The sequence below is a fragment of the Mus pahari genome, chromosome 1, assembly GCF_900095145.1.
Source record: "Mus pahari chromosome 1, PAHARI_EIJ_v1.1, whole genome shotgun sequence".
Lineage (NCBI taxonomy): Eukaryota > Metazoa > Chordata > Mammalia > Rodentia > Muridae > Mus > Mus pahari.
The window spans coordinates 17748303-17764538 of NC_034590.1; the positions used below are offsets into that span (position 1 = coordinate 17748303).

The following is a 16236-nucleotide window of genomic DNA, read 5'->3' on the forward strand; positions in this document are numbered from 1 at the left end:
GGGGGGGGGAGCGAGTGAGCGCGAGCGCACCAGCGGAGCCTGGGGGTGTAGGGCACAGCGCCTGTACACAGAGATTCAGTTCCACCGCGCGCAAATGCGCCCAGGAAGGGGGCTCAGTTCTTCTGCATTTTTATTTTTTCTCATTGTTTCAATTTTTTATTTCTTCCACCCCCCCTTCCTTTCCCAAAGGGTTTTTAAGTAGAGGGCATCTCAGCTCAACTCCATTTACCCGGGTGCAACACAAGCGTGACACCCCGCTTACATTACATTGCAAATGCGCCCCCCCCACCTTTATACTGGATTACAAACCGCCCATGTGCCCGAGTGAGGAAATACACGAAGTCAGGCGTGTGTAAGGGCCTGGTTCCCTGCGCGTACGTGCCCCGCGGCCCCAGTGGGGTGACAGCCGAGTCACGTCTGGTCCGAGTTTCCTAAAAGGTCTGCCCATTCTGAGGCAGGGCCACTGCTCAGGTGAAGTGTGGGGGTCACTTGAGGGCCAGGGGCACCAACTCAGCAACAGGATGGTCAGGGGCGTGCGTGTATGCGTGCCCGGCGGAAACACGTGTGTCATGGTAGACCTCGGGTCCGACGACCCTGACTGCCCCACGGACACACTGAAGCCCAGTCGTCGAAGAAGCTGGCGACTTCCGGAATCCGCTGTGAATCAGGGGCACAGTTCAGGGAGCCCGCGCTCCAAGCAGGTCTTCAGTGAGGCCTTCTGAGGCTATCGGGATGGGGGTTGGGAGTGCAGAGTCAAACATCCCAGCCGCCCCCTCCACCGAGCCTACACCGACCCGCCCTTGGTGCCTCAGCCAATCCTCAATCCTGTAGGCACAAGCCCCACCTTCCTGAAAAGCTGCACTCTTGCAAGGCTGATCCACGCCCCTATAGACAATTGCGTAGGGTCCGCCCTCCCTTGCAAGCTCCGCCCCATGTAGGTTTTCCAAAGCACCAGGCCCTGCCCTTGGGGACACGCCCCTCCCACGCGTAGCCTCTCCTTCCCCCCTCCCTCTAGCACCACCCAGGCAGAAGCCCCGCCTCGTACCTGGAGTAAGGGGGCGGAGGCGCGTCGTGCACCCCGGAGGCTGCTAAAGCCTGCTCATAGGTGGGAAGGCCTGGGGGCAAGGGTGGAGATTGAGGCGTCTGAGGACTCAAGGGGATGATGAGCCCGGTCCTGGGAACAAAAAAGGTGTGCTTAGTATAAAACCTACATTGTAGTTGGAGACAAGGGGGTCAGAGGTTAGGACACTTGCTGAACTTGCTGAGGACCCAGGTTCCAATTCTAGCACCCACATGGCTACTCACGACCATCTGTAACTCCAGTCCTGGAGGAGCCTACACCCTCTTCTGACCTTTGATGGCACCAGGCACATAAAAGAAAACTTTAAAAGAAACGAATAAAAAGAAACCTACAAGACCTACAGAGGTGGACGGGAGATGGCCCAGAAACACGAACAGGTAGGCATACAAATGAACCTGGATGTACACTCTCATCCACAGAACAGAGGTGCCCCGGGATAACAGAGAAAGATCAGGTGGACAGACAACAGGGACAGACAAGACCAAGCTCAGGAGGTCCACACAGACACGAACACAACACAGAAACATTTAGTCCCAAAATTTCCCAAAGCCAGTCTTTTCGGCAAGGTCTCCCAGGCTGGCTTCAGAACTTGGAACAATCCTACCCAGCCTCCAAAGCACTGGCACTGCATGTGTGAGCTGCCTGCCCAACTTCCAAACCCACTCTCTTGACATTGTATTTTGATATTTAAATTGCAGTGTTATATTCTGTGTTTGTGTGCACGTATCCCCACACACAGATAGAGGACAACACAGGTGAGGGTGTCTCCTTTCACTGTGTGGGTCCCTATGTGGTTGTCAAGTTTCTGTACCCACTAAGCAATCTTTTTTTTTTTTTTTTTTTTTGGTTTTTCAAGATAGGGTTTCTCTGTGTAGCCCTGGCTGTACTGGAACTCACTCTGTAGACCAGGCTGGCCTCAAACTCAGAAATCTGCCTGCCTCTGCCTCCCAAGTGCTGGGATTAAAAAGGCGTGTGCCACCACTGCCCTGCCCCCTAAGCGATCTTAATGGACCTTTCCCTACTCAGGACCCAGGGTACCCTACATCCTGTCCCTTCATGGGTGACCTTTACACGAGCATTCCACTACCCATCTACACTCTCACCGTTCTTTCTACATTTTATTTGGAGAAGGCTTCTCCCTAGGTTACCCAGGCTGTCCTTGAATTCACATCATAATGAAAAGGTCTTGAACATTTTAGATCTTCCTGCCTCTGCCTCCCAGGTGCTGGGAACACCATGATCCCCAGCTACCACTATGAGGCACCCTGTGAGCCTCTGCTGGTCTGAAATCCATAGACTACTCCCAGCGTATACAAACACTTGCTACACTTGCTGTGACTTGTACCCATGGGACAGAGCATGCCACAGACAGCTGTGGACCACAGCCTCCTCAGCCCCATCAGTTGCCTTTTTGTTTGTTTGTTTTTCAAAACAGGATTTCTCCGTGTAGCCCTGGCTGCCCTGTTACTTACTCTGTAGACCAGGCTGGCCTCCAACTCAAAGATCCACCTGCCTCTGTTTCCCAAGTGTTCAGATCAAAGGCGTGCGCCACCACGCCTGCCTCCCAGTTGCAGTTTTATCCACAGTGATGACTTCACTGAAACCTGGCACTCAAACGAGTGATAGGTATCAATTGCCAAAAGAACCAGTGCATGCTGAGCAGGCCAACAGGAATGGCAGCCTTCTCTCCACAGGCTGTGGCTCCAGAATATTCATCATTGGTCTCCTGCCCCAAGCTTTCATCCTCCTCAGAACAAGCTGTCTCCCTCCCACTTTCCTCCCCCTCCTCCTAGAAGACCCCTTACTCTTGCAGACAGGACTCCTGGCCTCTGAGGCGGCGCCTTCGATAATGCAGATACCAAAAGGCTCCCAAGCCGGCCAAGACGATGAGGAGGATGCCCGAGGTCAGTCCCACGGCCAGGCCTGCAACATCCACCCGTCCACGCCCTGTGGGTAGAGGGTGCCAGTGATTCAGTACTACCGCCATCTCAGTCCCTTCCCCTGAGGGTGTGGGCTGAGAAGCAAGGCAGATCTGAGGCCCCTTCTGGATCTTGGGGCTTCAGGCAATAAACAAGACTGCTTTCTCAGAGCCTCTGTTTCCTGGGCTGCAGAGTGGGGTTGTGTCCCCCTCCCGGGAGCTCCCGGAAACCCATTTTGATCTGAGGAGGGGCTGGTGGGCTGGACCTGCCATCTTAGCTCCTTTCAGGGCTAAGGCTGGAGGAGTCCATGTTGGAAGTCTGTGTGACAGTGAATTCAAGGTCAGCCTGGGTAAGTTAGTGAGACCTTGTCACAAAACAGGAAGTGAAGAGAATTTGAGATGCTGTAGCTCAGTGGTAGGGCAGCTGGGCAGTATACGTAAGGCCCTGGGTTGGTCCATCGCTGGGCAGAGAAGAAAGAGACAAACGTGCATCGTCTACTTATAAACTGAACTTTGACACAAGAGGAAAGGCCATTGCATAAGAAGGCTTCAGCATTTACAGGGATAGAAAGACTTCACTCAATAATGGATAAATTGGGGAACATCCTGAAATACTGAGGTGTCGAACTTACCTGAAGCCATGCCTAAGGTACAGACCCTTTCAACAAACAGAGGAAGCAAATAAGACTTCAATGCCCTATCTGCAATCTGTCTTTGTTCACCTTGGCTCTTTTTATTTTTAAATAACTTATATATATATTTTTTGTCGTGTTAGAGATTGAATCTCTAGGGTTTTTGTTGTCACTTTTGTTTTGTTTTGAGGCAGGGTTTCTCTGTGTACCTCAGGATGTCCTCCTGAAACTCACTATGTAGATGAGGCTGGCCTTGAACTTCAGGTGCCTCTGAATGATGGAATTAAAGGTATGGGCCATCATGGCCCAGGTAGAACATTTTTTAAAATACTGAGGTGTCGAACTTACCTGATTTTATGTGTTTGGGTGATTTGTTTGTATATGTGTCTTTGCCCCACGTGCATGACTGGTACCCACAAAGGCTAGAAAAGAGAGTTTGGCTATGACTCTCCTGGAACTGCAGAGTTAGAGATGAGATTAGACATGTATGTCACCACTGGCCCAGAGAACACCTAGCTTAAAAAACAGATTTATGTTATTTTATGTATACGTGCACTACATTCATGCCTGGTGCAGTAACAGGTCAGAAAAGGATGCTGGATCCCCTGGAACTGGAGTTAATTACCGTGTCCATTACGGTGGTGCTGGCTCTAGGACCTGAATCCAGGTCCTCAACAGGCAAGAGCAGGAAGTGCTCTTAACCCCCGAGTCATCTCTCCAGCCTGCTACTGACTTCCTAAAAAGACCTATGGTATTATTCTATCTTTATCTGTGTGTATGTGCAGGAGAAGCAGGTACATGTGTGTGGGTGCCTGCAGAGGTCAAAGGATGACACTGGAGCCTCTGGATCTACCACCAGGTGTGAGCAGCACCCAGCCAGGGTCCGGGGAGGCAAGCTCCGGCACTCTGCAACTGCAGCAAGCGCTCCTAAGTGCTGTACCATCTCTCTAGCCTTAAAAATAAAAAGATACCTCTCTGTGTGTGTGTGTGTGTGTGTGTGTGTGTGTGTGTGTGTGTGGTGACCACAGTTCAACTTTAAATGTGTTCCCCCAAGGACACATTTTTTTGTTGTTAATTTTTATTTAATTACTTATATGTGCACATCCGTGTGCATATGTGTGGGGGCACCTGGATGCCACATGTATGTAGGGGACAGAGGACAACTTCCAGAAGTCAGTACTCTCCTGTCATGCCGGGTCTGGGGATTGAACTCAGATCCTCAGGCATCTGCTGCTGAGCTATCTTACTGGCTTGCCTCATTAGACCTGGGCTTGCTGAGTTAGGCGGCTGGCTGGTTAGCCAGGGAGCCCCGTGGTCCCTCCCTTCTGTCTCTCCTCTCAAACAGTGGGACTCCAAAGGTACACTAGCATGCCCAGCTTCTTCCTGTAGATTCTAGGGATCGAACTCAGGCGGCACAGCGTGCACTTTATCCTGAGACATCGCTCCAGCTCTTGGTTTTGTTTTATGGAGACACAGAGTCTCAAGCTGACCTCAGACTTGGCCTTGAACTCACAATCTTTCTGCTTCAGCGTCTGGAGTAGCCAGGATTGCCAGGCCAAGGCCAGTGCCATCAGATCTGGCTACCTGCCATACCCACCCCCATCTCTGCTTTTAGCTTGTAGTGAGAAGACAGGTTTCCCAAAATCTGGCAGATTTCAGGTGATCCAAGGAGCCACTAGGTCTTGCTAAGATTGGTGAAAAGGAGCTATCTCCCCTAGCAACCAGTTTTGCTGTGAAGACTCTAGGACAGACCTAGGGCCTGTTGCTAAGGTGCATCCACCCCTAGCAACCAAGCCTTGAGGGGGTGGGGCAGCTGGTGCCCAGAGGGGGGTCCTCCAGCTGGGCAGGAGGCCCTGGTCCTCCAGCTAGGTACGGTTGCTAGGGAGAAGGCCTCCTTAGCAACCAGGCTGGCTGTGGCTGGCATGGAGCTGTGGGGGAGGGGAAGGAAGCCAGGTAGCGTTTCTGGCTTCCTCTGTCTGGCCTGGCCAGGGCCCTGTTGCTAAGGAGCAGCCCCCCTTAGCAACAAAGCTTAAGCCAAGATGAGGGCTTTAGAACTCAGAGGAGGGGCTAGGGTGGGCAAACTGGACAGGTGCGAATGGCCAGGCTTCCTGCCTTAGCTCTGTTGCTAGGTAACAGCCCCACTAGGAACCAAGATGCTTGTAAGGGGTTGGGGCTCTGGACTCTAAAGAAGGGCAGCAGGTGAGTTTGTCCCTCTGACAATAACTCTTTCTATCATCTGCTCACCCACAAGTGCCCCTCCTGGGGACTTGGGGGTCCTCCTATGAATGTGAACACAGTGTGCTGGGTCTCTCAGACAAGGGCCATAGTGGAAAGAGAAGAGACACCTTGTCAGTCATCCCTGAACAGCATGCCATTGGAGGGAAGGTGGTCCTATACGTGTGGAGGGGACGTTGGATTGAACTCCAGGGCTAAAGGCTGCTTCCCCCAATACAGGACGAGAGGGCTGAGCAGCATCACTCACCTCCCTTGCCATTGTACGTATAGCTCTCCCAGAAGCGCTCCTAGGGTTGCAGAAGAGAAGGGAAAGATAGCAACTGAACAGGAAAGGTCACGCCCCACCCCCACCCCACCCATCCACCCTGATATAGGAGACCCCAGGGAGGTGAGGAGGGAGCTGAAGGCTGGAGGTCTGCGATCCTTAACACCTAGAGAAGGCAGACAGGCCCTCACCGTCAGTGTGTTGTCCTCAAAGTACTCCCGGGCCTCCTCCCAGGAGCACCTCTCCTCCAGACACTCCCGTTCCAGGTTCCCAGGGGTCAGCAACTCCAGGTCCCAGTGGTTAGCACGGGGGAACCGCCTGCGGCCAACTAAGAAACTCTGGGCCTCTGGGGCATCCAGGAAGATGTCAAGGGCTAAGGACATCAGAGTCAAAAGCAGAGTCCTTAGGATGGAGGACAAAGAAGACGAAGAACTGTGGGGTCCTAGGGGTGTGGGCCAGGCCTGGAGAGCCCTGAGTGAGAGGGGCCAGAGCTGTCACCATTGGGCATAGAGGAAGAAGACTGGAGTCTGGGACTCTATTTCTGAAGCAGGAGTTGGCCATGTGGATCTGAGGGAGGAAGCCGGGGCACAGACCCTAGGATCTGAGGGAGAAGGGTCGGGTCCAGGAAGCCAGGAAGTATTCTGCCTAGGGGAAGGCAGAAACTACACCTCTGTAAGGCTCTTCGCCAACCACTTACCTTGGTTCTGCTCTCTATGAGGTAAGGTGTCTAGGCAGGTGGCCAATCCCATATAGACTAAGAGCAGGGAAGGACGGCCCCTCATATTGTGTGGACTCCCAGATGACAGCACTGCAGCCGAGTTAGGAGGCCAGGACTCCCTGCCCGCACTCTGCCATCATGAATGAAGATAAAAGCAAGTACTCAACCCGTGTCCCATGCCAGACACCATGGGTCTTTATCAACTCATCTTAATTTTCTCTTTCTTTTTCTTTTTTCTTTTTTGATTTTTTTTCGAGACAGGGTTTCTCGGTGTAGCCCTGGCTGTCCTGGAACTCACTCTGAAGACCAGGCTGGCCTCGAACTCAGAAATCCTCCTGCCTCTGCCTCCCAAGTGCTGGGATTAAAGGCGTGCGCCACCACTGCGCGGCTCATCTCAATTTTCAAACCAGTCCTATTACTCCTGCCATTTTATAGGTGAAGAATGTGTGACCAGGTGGTAAAGTCACTTGCCTATTGTACCAGGTACTGGAATGTCAGAGGAGGGCTTTGGAGGTGACAGTGCTCTCCCAGTGATAATAAGCACACAGTTGCTGAGCTCTCTCTTTCTCTACCTAGCACCTATCACAAACCTGTCAGCACACAGTAGGCATTTAAACAGGCTCATCACATTCCTGGTCCCTTCCAGCCCAGCAGATTACATTCCAAGTCAACCTCGCTCTGCCTGTTGCCTCATCGAGCCTCTGAGATCAAAGACTGCACGGCAGACCTGGTTCTATATTTCTGGGTCTTGAAGGCTTGAGGGAACAGAGCCCTGGGGATCCACAGCCTAGAGTTTGGGTCCCAAGTTTCTAGATCCCAATAACGTGGGGAAGCAGGACACCAGATCCCCTTCCCACAAGTTTCTCGGGGAGTATGCACTCACTCACCTGGCCAGGGCTGGGAGCTCTGCCTCTCTTCTTTAATGAAGACCCTCGGGGTCAGCAGTAGCCAGCTGTGCAAAGGGGTAGGCAAGAGGGAGGGGAGGGGAGAGGGAGGAGGGGCGCTCCTCCTCGGTTACTAGGCCCGAGCCGGCTACTGGCAGGGGGCGGGGCTTCTGATTACCTTCTTTGGGAGGGACTCAGGTAAGGGACAAAGTACTTAAAGGGACCATAGGATCAAGGTCTTCAGTGCCTCCGCCCCACGTAGAAGAAACAAGGCTTTCCGACGCTATGGAGGGATCTAGGGGCCTTTCTTAGAGTCTCCTCTTCCCTCCTTTTCCAGCCCGTGTCTCTCTCTACAGACGACTTGGCAGAGCCAGGAAAATAAATCTTAGGTCTCAAGAGATCCACACACTGGTGGGAAGGGAATTCTTTGGCTCCTAGAATAACTGGGCGGTACCACAATAAATCTGTTTCCTGAGGATAACTTGAATAGTTTAGTCCCGTGATCTTTGATCATTGCTTTTTCTATAATAGGGGAAAGAGTTCTCACTTAATCGACTTTTAAGATGAAACGGGAAAAAAATAAGTATACATTTGGGGGACTGGATATCAGACTCTTCGGGTGACGGAGTTAGTCCCCAAACTCAAACTTGAAGAGACTCAAAGCCACTGCCCCGCTCTGGGTAACGCCTAGAACAGGCTAAGGTGTCTCCCAGAGTCAAACCACTTTCGCTCACCGGAACCTTCGAGTAGTCACTCACGTTTCCGGGGGGATGGAAGAGAGGAAGAAAGCACTTACCAAGCCAGGCGAAGCGCCTCCGCGACTAGGGGCAGAGTTATTTCCGGTCCCCTCCCGACGGGCGGAAGTAGGAGGCGTGGAGTTTAAAAACAGTACTCTCTTCCGGTTCGGGACGTAGTTGAAGCAACGACAAGCCGGATAACCGTTCTCGAGGTAAGCTGCAGGCGGTGAGGGGTCGCGTCGCCAAGTTCCCTTCTTGTGGGGATATTTGGAGTTCTGAGGGACGCAGGATAAGGTTTCGCATTCGGAATCCCGGTCAATCATTAACAGCGCTCTTGAACGCCTAGGTTGGAAGACGAACTACATTTCCCAGGATGCCATGTAACGGCTCCCTCATCCTGGCTGGTTGGAGAAAATGTAGTTCCGCAGTAGAGGGGGATCCGACCCAGTGCCGGGGCCAGCTATTGCTTCCCTGGGTTAGTGAGAGCTGAGGTCGGATTTCTAGACAATGGTGAGGAGGGTAATGAGCAGAAGTGGTTTGGGCGCTTGACGGTTCCTTGAAGCAATTAAAATCTTCTATTCTACTTGAGACCGAGTCTCCGTATGTAGTCCTTGCTGTTCTAGAACTCGCTGTGTAGTTAGCCTCAAACTCACAAAGATCCGCCAACCTCTGCCTCCCGTGTTGAGATTAAAAGTGTGCACCACCACACCTAGCACTAACCGCCCCCCCCCCGCCCCATTGTTCGTTTGGGGGTTTTGGTTTTTTGTTTTTGGTTTTCGAGACAAGGTTTCTCTGAGTAGTCCTGGCTGTCCTGGAACTTACTCTGTAGACCAGGCTGGCCTCGAATTCAGAAATCCGCCTACCTCAGCTTCCCAAGTGCTGGAATTAAAGGCGTGCGCCACCACCCCAGGGATTATTTTATTTTCTTGAGGTAAGGTGGCATGTAGTCCAGGCTGCATCGAATTTCACTATATATCTCTGTAAGGAGATGAAGATTCATTTAAAGTAATGAGGGGAGGGGGAGATGGGTGGGACTAGGGTGCATGATGCAAAATTCACAAAGAGCCAATAAAAAAAACTTTTTTTTAGTGTAGGACATTTGAAAGCACCCCCTCCAAAAGAAGATTTATTTATTTATTTATTTTGTTTTTTTTCGAGACAGGGTTTCTCTGTATAGCCCTGGCTATCCTGGAACTCACTAATCCAACTGCCTCTGCCTCCCGAGTGCTGGGATTAAAGGCCTGCGCCACCACGCCCCGCAAGAAGATTTATTTAAATGGGTGTGGTAGACACATCTTCAATCCCAGCACTGGGGAGGCAGAGGTAGATGGATTTCCCTGAGTTTGAGGCCAGTCTGGTCTATACTATATAGAGAGTTCCAGGCCAGCCAGGGCTACGTAGTGAGACACTATCCTAAAAAGAAAAGGAAAGAGCCGGGCGTGGTGGCGCACGCCTCTAGTCCCAGCACTCGGGAGGCAGAGGCAGGTGGATTTCTGAGTTCGAGGCCAGCCTGGTCTACAGAGTGAGTTCCAGGACAGCCGGGGCTACACAGAGAAGCCCTGTCTCAAAAAACCAAAAAAAAAAAGGAAAGAGGGGAGGGGAGGGTTTACTTTTATATTTTGTAGCTGAGTGTTTGCCTGTTTTTATGATTGTGTACCCCATGGGAATACAATGCCTACAGAGGCCAGAAGGCCATTAGGGCCCCTAGAACTGGAGTCGTGAGCTGCCATGTGTGTGTTAGGTATCAAAGCCAGGTCCTCTGGAAGCCAGTGCTTTTAGCCATTGCCCCATCTCTCCAGCTTCTTAATTTGTTTTGTTTTGTTGAGATGCTCTCGAAACCTGGTACTGAAATTAAAGGCATTCAGTCACCACTCCTGGCTCATGTTCTTATTTTCAATGAGGTTTATTGGGATATAATTTCACATACTATATACTTTACCCACTTAGAGCAAACAATTCAGCTGTTTGTAGTATACTCACAGAATTGTACTGACAGCACCACTAACAATTTTAGAGCATGTTCTCTGGGTGTGGTGCCACACCTGCAATCCCCTCAGTCCTGGGGAATTGAATGCCTTCTGGCCTCCAAAGGCAGCAGGCAGTAAGCTGCTTCCGAATTATAATTACTCAGTAGGTAGAGGCTGAACAATCGAAAGTTCAAGGTCATCCTCAGATGCATAGAGAATCAGAGGTCTGGGTACATGAGCTACCGTCTCAAACTGGACATGGTACATTAGTACCCCCCAAGAAAAATCTTGTCCCACATTCTTTGCCACTTTCTCTGTCTTTCTTACCCCCAGTCCTTGGCAGTCTCTAAACTCATATGCATTTGCCTAATCGGCACATTGCTTCTACATACAATCCTAGGGTATATGGGCTTTTGTGACTGGCTTCTCTCCCACATTGTGTTGTTTCTAGCTCTGTCCCTGTTATAGCCTGTTTGCGGATGAACAGGCTGTTGTATGAGATATGCCATGCCTTATTTCTCCATCAGTTGGTGGACCTTTAGGATTGTCTCTATTGGCTGTAAGAGGTGCTGCTATGAGCATTTGTACACAAGGCTTGTATGGATACCGTCTTTAATTCATGGCTCAGTGACTGTGTTGATGCTCTGGAGGAATCTCCACCTCCCCACTGGTGCTAGTGTGTGTGTGTGTGTGTGTGTGTGTGTGTGTGTGTGTGTGTGTCTGTGTCCTGATCTCATTTCTTGACTGGTTACATGTGGGGCACAAACTGGTTCCTCATTATGGTTTTCATTTTAATTGGGGGGGGGGAGGGTTCTGGGTTTGAAATCCAGGTGTGTCTCTGAGTGTTTTTGGGTGAGCCCACAGAAGGCAGAATAAAACACTGTGTCCTTTGTGGAGCTGGCATTGTAAAGCATCAGGAGTGGGTGCTGGGAACAGAACTGGTCCTTTGCAAGAGCAGAAAGTGCTCTTAACCCTGAGCTATCTCTCCAACCCCAAGCTTTGTTGTTTGTTTGTTTTTTTATTGATGGTGTTTTAAAAAATATATTTATTTTTATGTATGAGTGCTCTGTCTACACGTACACCTGCATGCCAGAAGAGCATCAGATGTGGATGGTTGTGAGCTACCACGTATTTGCTAGGATTTGAACTCAGGACCTCTGGAAGAACAGTGTTCTTAACCATTGAGCTATCTCTCCAGCCAGTTGTTGTTTTTTAGCAGGGTTTCTTTGTGCAGACCTGGCTGTGCTAGAACTGGCTCTGTAGACCAAGCTAACCTTGAACTCAGAGATCTGCCTGCTCTTCTTTCCCCGGGGCTGGGGTGAGAGCTGTGTGCCCTGTCTGGCTGTACTGGGTTTAGATCTGGGTGCAGCGAGCATCTTTTCCTAACTGAGCTGGGCCACAGCCTACACATGTGCTCTTAGCCAGGGTCTGCTTTGCTTGTTTATAGTAAGTCACTACTAATGTTGCTTTGGTTTTTAGAGACAGGGTTTCTCTATGCAGTCCTGCTGAAACCTACTCTGTGAACCAGGCTGGCCTTGAACTCAGAGATCTGGCTGCCTCTGCCAAGTGCTAGGATTGAAAGCTGCACCACCACCACTAGGCTTGTTTTTTTTTGTTTTTTTTTTTGTTCTGTGTGTGTGTGTGTGTGTGTGTGTGTGTGTGTGTGTGTGTTTAAGACAGGGTCCGGCCAGGTGTGGTGGCGCATGCCTTTAATCCCAGCACTTGAGAGGCAGAAGCAGGCGAATTTCTGAGTTCGAGGCTAGCCTGGTCTACAAAGTGAGCTCCAGGACAGCCAGGGCTACTCAGAAAAACCTGTCTCGAAAAAGAGGAGAAAAAAAAAAAAAAAAAAAAAAAGCAGGGTCCTACTCTCTAGTCTAGCCTGGCCTTAAACTCCTGATTCTCCTTCTACTGATAGGTTATTTCTTCCCTGCCCATGAAATGTTCCAGGTCAAACCAGATTCGATTATATTAAAGGCAGGTTTATTGGGAAGCTGCTCTTCTGTAGGCCAGTTCACTGGCGCCAAGGATTGAGGCCAGGGAGTAGCCATGGGGGGCAGGAGGGGAGGGAAAGAAGAGAAAACATTCAAGGTTGGGGGCGGAGTATGTCAGGTAGGGACTGGGGATGCGTGTGTGTGCGCGCGCGCACGTGTACACACACACACACACACACACACACACACACACACGTCAGACAAGGGCACATGTGTCCATTCAATCAATTGGCCATCTGAGTATCCAAAGACTCCAAGCCTCATGTGACCTCAGGAATAACTGCATATGCGAAAGGGAATAAAAATAAAATAAGGACAAATCCCGTAATATCAGCGATGGGGGTGTGGACTTGTGAGAGGAAGTCAGCAGTCTCAACAAGCCACAGTCCTCTGCTCTAGGCAAGCTGCTTCCCCCGTAAGCCTGAGCACCTCGGGCAAAGGAGACCCTTAGGAAACAGATGGGAGCGGGGACTGGGGCACCACAGCCAGCACTTCTGGCTCCAGAGATGTCTCAGCTTGGTTTTTAAAAATATTTTAAGATGGGGCAGCTCACAATGGCCTGTAACTGTGGGGTTCTCTTCTGAGAGATCACCTTCTTCTGGCCTATATGGGCAGATATCTGCATTCACATTTTCATACACACACAGGAACTCACTTAAAATTTAAAAGCGGGGAGGGGCTGCAGAGATGGCTCAGAGGTTAAGAGCACTGGCTGCTCTTCCCAGAGACCCTGAGTTCAATTCCCACAACCACATGGTGGCTCACAAGCATCTGTCTATAGTGAGATCTGGTGCCCTCTTCTGGCCTGCAGGCATACATGCAGGCAGGAAACAAAGCTGGGTGTGATGGCAGGCACATTCCTCTATTCTCAGCTCTTGGGGAAACTCTCAGTGCCCAGCAGTCATAAGTAGGTGGATCTCTGAGTTCGAGGCCAGTCTTGTCTATAGAACTACTTCCAGGACAGCCAGAGCTACACAGAGAAACGCTTGTCTTGAAAAACTACACAAGGGGGCTGGAGAGATGACTCAGTGGCTAAGAGCACTGACTGCTCTTCCAGAGGTCCTGAGTTCAATTCCCAGCAACCACATGGTGGCTCACAACCATCTGTAATGAGATCTGGCGCCCTCTTTTGGTGCATCTGTAGAAAACTACAGTGTACTTACACATAAATCTTTTTTAAAAAAGAAAGGAAAAAGAAAAGCTACACAAAATTAAATAGAAAAAAGTTATCTCAGTATCAGTAAATATCTCAGTATTCAGTCTGTATAAATGTACTGAAAAACAAAATCAAAGGCCAACAGAAGGGGGCACAGGATCAGAACTGGCCGCTCACTCCTCTATGAGGCAAGGGTTTCAAGGCAGTGAGGAGGTAGAGATAAATTGACTACACTCTGTAGATGAAGCTGGCCTTGAATTTTTGACCCTCCTGCTTCACCCTCTCAGGTAGCTGGGGTGACAGACATATGACACCAGATCTTGATTTTTTTTTTAAAGATTTATTTATGTGCATTTGTGTTTCCTGTGTATATATCTGTATGAGGGTACCAGATGCCCTGAAACTGGAGTTATAGACAGTTGTGAGCTCTCACATGGGTGCTGAGAATTTAACCCTGGTCAGGTCCTCTGGAAGAGCAGCCAGTGTTCTTAACTGCTGAGCCATTATTTCTCCACTTTTTTTTTTTTTTTTTTTTTTTTCCTCTGTGTAGCCCTGGCTGTCCTGGAACTCACTCTGTAGACCAGGAGGCCTTGAACTCAGAAATCCACCTGCCTCTGCCTCCCAAATGCTGGGACCAAAGGTGTGTGCCACCACTGCCCGGCTGAAGTTTTACTTCTTGTTGCTCTGCTAGAATTCTGTGTACCACTGTGCTATAATGCTTGTTTTGAAGATGCAAGTTCATTTTCATGCCCATGAAACAGGAACTTCATCTTGACTTAAAAGAAGAGCCACCATGTCATTGCTGGGAGCTGAATCCAGGTCCTCCAACAAGTATGGGGATGGAGAAAGGACTCCTCTGGTTCTCTTTCAGAGGACTGGGGTTCAATTCCTAGCACCCACATGACTGCTCACAATGTCTGTAACTGCAATTCCAGGGGATCTGACCCCCCCCCCCAGTCTTCTGGCCTCCTTGGCACCAGGCACACATGTTGTGTACAGACACACACACAGGGACACTGTAGTTCCAGCTGGCCTGAAACATGCCGGGTGCTTTGATGAGGGGCTGTAGTCTTCTATTGGTTAGACTGTCTTCTCTTTCTGTCCTAGAGATGACATTTCTCAGCTGGAGGTGGCTAGCTCAGCTGGCCCTTGCTTGGTGACAGTCACAGGAAACCCTGTGGTGAAGGTGAGAAGAAAAACTGTAACTGCAGTTCCAGGGGATCTGGCCACTCTCTGGCCTCTGCAGGCACCAGACACACATGAGGGGCACAGACATACATGCAGGCAAAACTCCTACACACATCACAATAAATCTTTTTTTTTTTTAAGATTTATTTATTTATTATATGTAAGTACACTGTAGCTGTCTTCAGACACTCCAGAAGAGGGCGTCAGATCTTGTTACGGATGGTTATGAGCCACCATGTGGTTGCTGGGATTTGAACTCCGGACCTTTGGAAGAGCAGTCGGGTGCTCTTACCCACTGAGCCATCTCACCAGCCCCTCTTTTAAAAATTTTAACTTTATATTTTGCTAATAAGTATTTGCCTGCATGTATGTCTGTGCACCACAGGTGTGTCAGGTGTCCAGGGAGGTCAGAAGAGGGGTCTGAGGCTGTGAGACACTGTGTGAATGCTATGAACCAACCTGTACAGGAGGGCGCTCTCGCGCTCTCTCTCTCTGTGTCTGAAGACAGCTGCAGTGTAATTAGATATAATAATAAAAAAAAAATTAAAAAAAAAAAAAAAAGTTCAAGGCTATCCTCCTTAAGAGGATAAGCTTAAGAGGCCAGCCTAGCCTTTTTGAGACCTGGTGCGGAAACCATTGACTGTAGCACTATTGATTGATTGATTGGTCCTTGCAGTCAGAACCCTACAGCATACATGTAGAGGTCGGACAACTCTCCTTCCATGTCTCCGTGATACAAGAGATTGAACTTGGGTTATGGGTGCGCAAGGCAAGCAAGCAGCTCCAGCCGAGCCATCTCACGGCCCACCTTTGGTTTCTGAGACAGGGTCCTTCTCAGCGCTTGCTGGTCTGGAACCCAGTGTGAACCTCCTGCCTCAGGTGTCTAAGTACTAAGTACTGGATGGCAGGTACGGGCCACCACATCCGGGGTCCCTAGTTCATCTCTTCCTGGAACACACACAGGGAGCAACAGAGTAACTGGCCCAGTGGCTTCCAACTTGTCATCGGTCAGCACACCCGGAGGGAGGGTTCCACCCCACTGGGCCCCTGCCTACCGCTTGCGCACTGCAGAAAGCCTCATTCTCAGACCTTATGGGTTTTGTTTTTATGTGTTTGGTTTCCTTGCAGTGTTGTGGTTGACCCAGGCCTTGTGTGCTAGGTAAGTGCTCTGTTACTGCAAGAGCTCTGCCCCAGCTTTCGGCTCGAGTTTGTGATGTCTCAGCAAGTTACTCAGGCCAGCACTACAGTACCAGGCCTGCCTATGTTTCTTTTTAAATAAGCAGTTTATTACATTTGTGTGTGTGTGTGTGTGTGTGTGTGAGAGAGAGAGAGAGAGAGAGAGAGAGAGAGAGAGAGAGAGAGAGAGAGACATCTATCCATCCATCCATCCATCCCCTGGGGCTGTGTCTATAGGAGTTTTAAGCTGCAACATCTCCAGCCCTCTATATTTTTTCTATTGCTGAG

At 50.1% G+C, this 16236-nt stretch overlaps 2 protein-coding genes across 7 annotated transcripts in view; one reads left to right on the forward strand and one right to left on the reverse strand.

The window, feature by feature from the left end:
* Positions 1-120: 120 nt before the first annotated feature.
* On the reverse strand, positions 121-8544 carry Prrg2 (proline rich and Gla domain 2). 2 transcript variants are annotated; one of them, XM_029546257.1, is made up of 8 exons: positions 8530-8544; positions 7737-7801; positions 6829-6979; positions 6323-6504; positions 6114-6153; positions 2887-3028; positions 1046-1174; positions 121-724 (listed from the first exon to the last, which is right to left on the reverse strand). In XM_029546257.1, the coding sequence occupies exons 3-8, from the start codon at positions 6911-6913 to the stop codon at positions 706-708; spliced, it is 597 nt and encodes a 198-aa protein (XP_029402117.1). In that variant the 5' UTR covers positions 6914-6979; positions 7737-7801; positions 8530-8544; the 3' UTR covers positions 121-705. The 2 variants fall into 2 exon arrangements, with proteins under 2 accessions (XP_029402117.1, XP_021069652.1); XM_021213993.2 differs by lacking the exon at positions 8530-8544 and having other exon boundaries at positions 7737-7998.
* Positions 8545-8611: 67 nt separating this feature from the next.
* The window catches only part of Nosip (nitric oxide synthase interacting protein), a 13967-nt gene continuing 6342 nt past the window's right edge, over positions 8612-16236 (forward strand). For 2 of the 5 annotated variants that reach the window (XM_029546244.1, XM_029546250.1), the window contains exons 1-2: positions 8633-8682; positions 14692-14770. The gene's annotated coding sequence lies outside the window, so the exon portion shown is untranslated. Of the gene's footprint in view, positions 8683-14691; positions 14771-15900; positions 15932-16236 lie in introns of all 5 variants that reach the window. The other 3 variants (XM_029546253.1, XM_021208779.2, XM_029546243.1) reach the window with 3 other exon arrangements.

What these genes read in the sequence shown, in the direction of transcription:
- Prrg2 (XM_029546257.1), bottom strand. Translation starts at nt 6,913, where the DNA reads ATGAGGGGCCGTCCTTCCCTGCTCTTAGTCTATATGGGATTGGCCACC. An exon ending in TACGTACAATGGCAAGGGAG is followed by an intron (nt 3,029 to 6,113) that starts GTGAGTGATGCT and finishes CTCTACCCACAG; the next exon opens with GGCGTGGACGGGTGGATGTT. An exon ending in CAGGAGTCCTGTCTGCAAGA is followed by an intron (nt 1,175 to 2,886) that starts GTAAGGGGTCTT and finishes TTTTGTTCCCAG; the next exon opens with GACCGGGCTCATCATCCCCT.